The sequence below is a fragment of the Musa acuminata genome, chromosome BXJ2-7, assembly GCF_036884655.1.
Source record: "Musa acuminata AAA Group cultivar baxijiao chromosome BXJ2-7, Cavendish_Baxijiao_AAA, whole genome shotgun sequence".
In the NCBI taxonomy this organism is placed as follows: domain Eukaryota; kingdom Viridiplantae; phylum Streptophyta; class Magnoliopsida; order Zingiberales; family Musaceae; genus Musa; species Musa acuminata.
The window spans coordinates 31,410,001-31,413,345 of NC_088344.1; the positions used below are offsets into that span (position 1 = coordinate 31,410,001).

A 3,345-nucleotide genomic window follows, 5' to 3' on the forward strand; every position below is an offset into this window, starting at 1 on the left:
GCTCGAATGTGCCTCTTTCGTTGGAATGAGAGAAATAGCAACTAAGGAGGCATTTCAATGGATTACTAGTTTCCCAAAGATTGTCCAAGCTTCTGCAATAATTTGTCGTATCATGAATGACATTGCTTCACATGAGGTATGGTCATAATATAATCTCCTGTGTTTTATATAATATAAACATTTTTCATAGTAAATTTTGCACTGATTTCTATCATAGTAGAAATATGATATCACAAAAAAAAGAAAAAGAAAATAACATACATTCTCCAATTAGATGAGATGGACCATAATTGAAGTTTAATAGGTAATCTCCAAAGTTGACTTCAATATTCCTTCTATTTATCTCCTCCAAAGCATTTCTTGTGTCACTCAATTGCATTATCAAAGTTTTGCTGAACTCCTTAAATGATTTTATATTAAGAAATCTAGTACAAACAAAAAAACTCCCGTTTGTAAGCTTCCACATCTGTAGATTCCCAAATTCCTTTCATCTACACATTATTATTGATAATAGCCTATCAATTTGTTTTAATATAATGAACATGTAAATCCTGAAAGGATCTGTTAGAATTCAGTTTGTAGATCATTAATCCTCTTTTTTCATGAAATTTACAGTTGGAACAAACTAGGGAACATGTTGCCTCCACAGTCCAATGCTACATGAAAGAATGCGGAACAGATGTGCATGTGGCATGTAAGAAGCTCCAAGGTCTAGTTGACGATGCATGGAAGGAGATAAACGAAGAGTGCCTCAATCCGACTGCATTCTCCATTGCTTTACTTGAAAGGATTATTAATTATTCACGAGTGGCAGAAAATATTTATAAGTACATCGATGGATACACCAACTCCTCTACGAAGACGAAGGAATATATCTCTTTGTTACTTGTACATCCTGTTCCACTTTGATTGTATGACGATGCTTGCTTCTTCTATGAATCCTTTATTCTAAAATATATGTAAGCCTTTGTAAATGAACGTGTATTGTACTATGCTTGCTTCTTCTATGAATCCTTTATTCTGAAATATATGTAAACCTTTGTAAATGAATGTGTATTGTACTATGCTTCCTTCTTGTATGAATCCTTTATTCTGAAATATATGTAAGCCTTTGTAAATGAATGTGTATTGTAGTATGCTTGCTTCTTCTACGAATCCTTTATTCTGAAATATATGTAAGCCTTTGTACTAGCCCTGGGAAGCTCAAGCCAGTATTATCTATGGAAAACAGAAATCCTTGCTTAACAGTAGTTCAAAGCAATTTGCAAGCTGCTGGTATGTGTTACAAAATTATATTAGCTATTTGCAATTTTCACTCTTTTCATTCTTGCCAACTTGAGAAAAGGATCTTGAAGCTGCTATGCTAAATAGAGTGTAGGGATGGTGAGCTTGGGTTTTGTAGATGCCTACATCAGATATCAAGATACTTCTTAGTTAAGTTTGGGATGATTACAATTCGGAAACATATATATTCAAGCTACATTTTGGATAAGTTAGTGATATCATATGTTGGACACTATCAGAATATTTGGCCATGTCATTAGCGAGAACAAATGCTACTATCTCATGAAAATCTTGTAAACAGAACAAGCAATGGGGTCAAAAACAAGATAATTCATAGCCCTCCATATTCACCAAAGACCAATATCATTTAGAACCCACAAGGTTTGACCATCAGAATTGAGACACTGCACCCCCCTCATTAAAAATTGAATATCTAGTTAAGATTTAAAGAGTTGCCATAATTTAATAGGAAAGACTTACAGAAAGAAGTGATTAATGGTTTCTGCTTTAGATTGACAAAAGGGACAAGTAGTAGCATTACTGCACACTCTTAGTTGAGACGATCAATCCGACAATGAGAGGTGGCGGTGCAAAAGTTTCCAACAAAAAAATTTAACCTGAGGCAGCACAGGAAGCTTCCACAAACAATAAAACTAGTCCATGTTAGGATCAACCATTCCAACTGAGAAGCAAGAAAATGATAGGCAGACTTAGCAGAACAAACCCTCTTATTATCTAGCTTCTAAAACTAAAAATGATCATGTGATATATGGATTAACAATGAGATTAGAACCACCAAAGATCTATCACAAGTATGTATATTGCTGAAATCATGCTTAAATGGAATACGAGAATCTAAAATATAGTTATCTTTGAAAACATCATGTGATATATAGAAGTATCACCAACAAATTTAGTGAACTCTCCTCTTAAAGGTTTAACAGCGAGAAGAAACAAACCTGATTCTGGCTTTGCCTTAATAATTTTGAATATTCCAAGGATAAATCACAGCATATTTAGTTCTAACCATTTTATCTCATATACTATCAATGATGGAAAGATATTGGCCTCTGTTGAAGTTGAAGTGTATATTTCATAAGAAAGGTTATCAGTCCCAAGACTTAGCATATCTAGAAAGAATCTCTTTCCCAATCCCATGATAGAATGTGCATACCCTTGGAAGAACCACAATTGTGATAAAATATAAAGATATTTTTTTAGAGAAATATAGAAGATTGAAGCGTTTCCTACTCTTCCTCTTTGATAACTTTATCCCTTCTTCCTATCAAGTTCAATATTTGGTATCATAGCATAGGTTAAGCTACGGCCTCTTCCTCAAGTATCATTCAACTCCAGATCCCCATATTGACAAAAGAAAATTATGATATATAGTATATCCAAATGAAGGTTTTTCTAGGCTCCCAAGATATATGAGAGTTTATAAAAGATAGATTTGTTGAAGCTGTTAGGAAATCTTGGGGGTGACATCACAAGCGCAACGGAAGAACAAGAAAACAAAATCTCTGATTCCCAAAGAGATGTTCGTCGTCGTGCGAAGATTGGTGCGCAAAATCCGTGAAACTTAAAACTGCGTAAGAGTAGATTGTGTTACCTAGGGAGATCGTATATCCCTGTTTCCTTGCAGATCTTTAGGAGAGGGTGAAGGAGGTCAAGTGTCCTCCTCTCTAGCGGTGATCCACACAGCATGGCTACGACAACGCTCCTCAAAACTCCAGGCCTGCTCTGAGGTGAAGAGGGGGAGGAGAATAGGAGAGGCAAGAAAAGGCACTAACCTATGAGGCTCTGAATCCCTCCTATTTATAGAGGTCCCCTGTCAAACCCTAATGAATCCTCCCCTAGTGGGTATTGGATCTGCATCCAATAACCCAAGCCTTTTAGATTAGTGGATCTTTATCTTCTAATCTCTCATGGGCTCTTATTGGATCTCTCCATGGGATCTAATACTTCAGGGGCTTATTGGATATCTAATAAGACAAGGGCTTCGTCGGATATCTCATATCCGAACCTCTACTCATTGCAATGCCTACCATATGTGTGTGA

The 3,345-nt window shown here is 35.8% G+C and overlaps 1 protein-coding gene across 1 annotated transcript in view; it reads left to right on the top strand.

Moving 5' to 3' along the window:
- The window catches only part of LOC135616289 (alpha-humulene synthase-like), a 2,814-nt gene extending 1,714 nt beyond the window's left edge, over positions 1-1,100 (top strand). The window contains exons 4-5 of the mRNA XM_065115489.1: positions 1-136; positions 616-1,100. The exon at positions 1-136 is cut by the window's left edge and continues 113 nt beyond it. Of these exons, the coding sequence (XP_064971561.1) occupies positions 1-136; positions 616-909 (430 nt within the window). The 3' untranslated portion in view covers positions 910-1,100. The remainder of the gene's footprint in view (positions 137-615) is intronic.
- Positions 1,101-3,345: the final 2,245 nt, after the last annotated feature.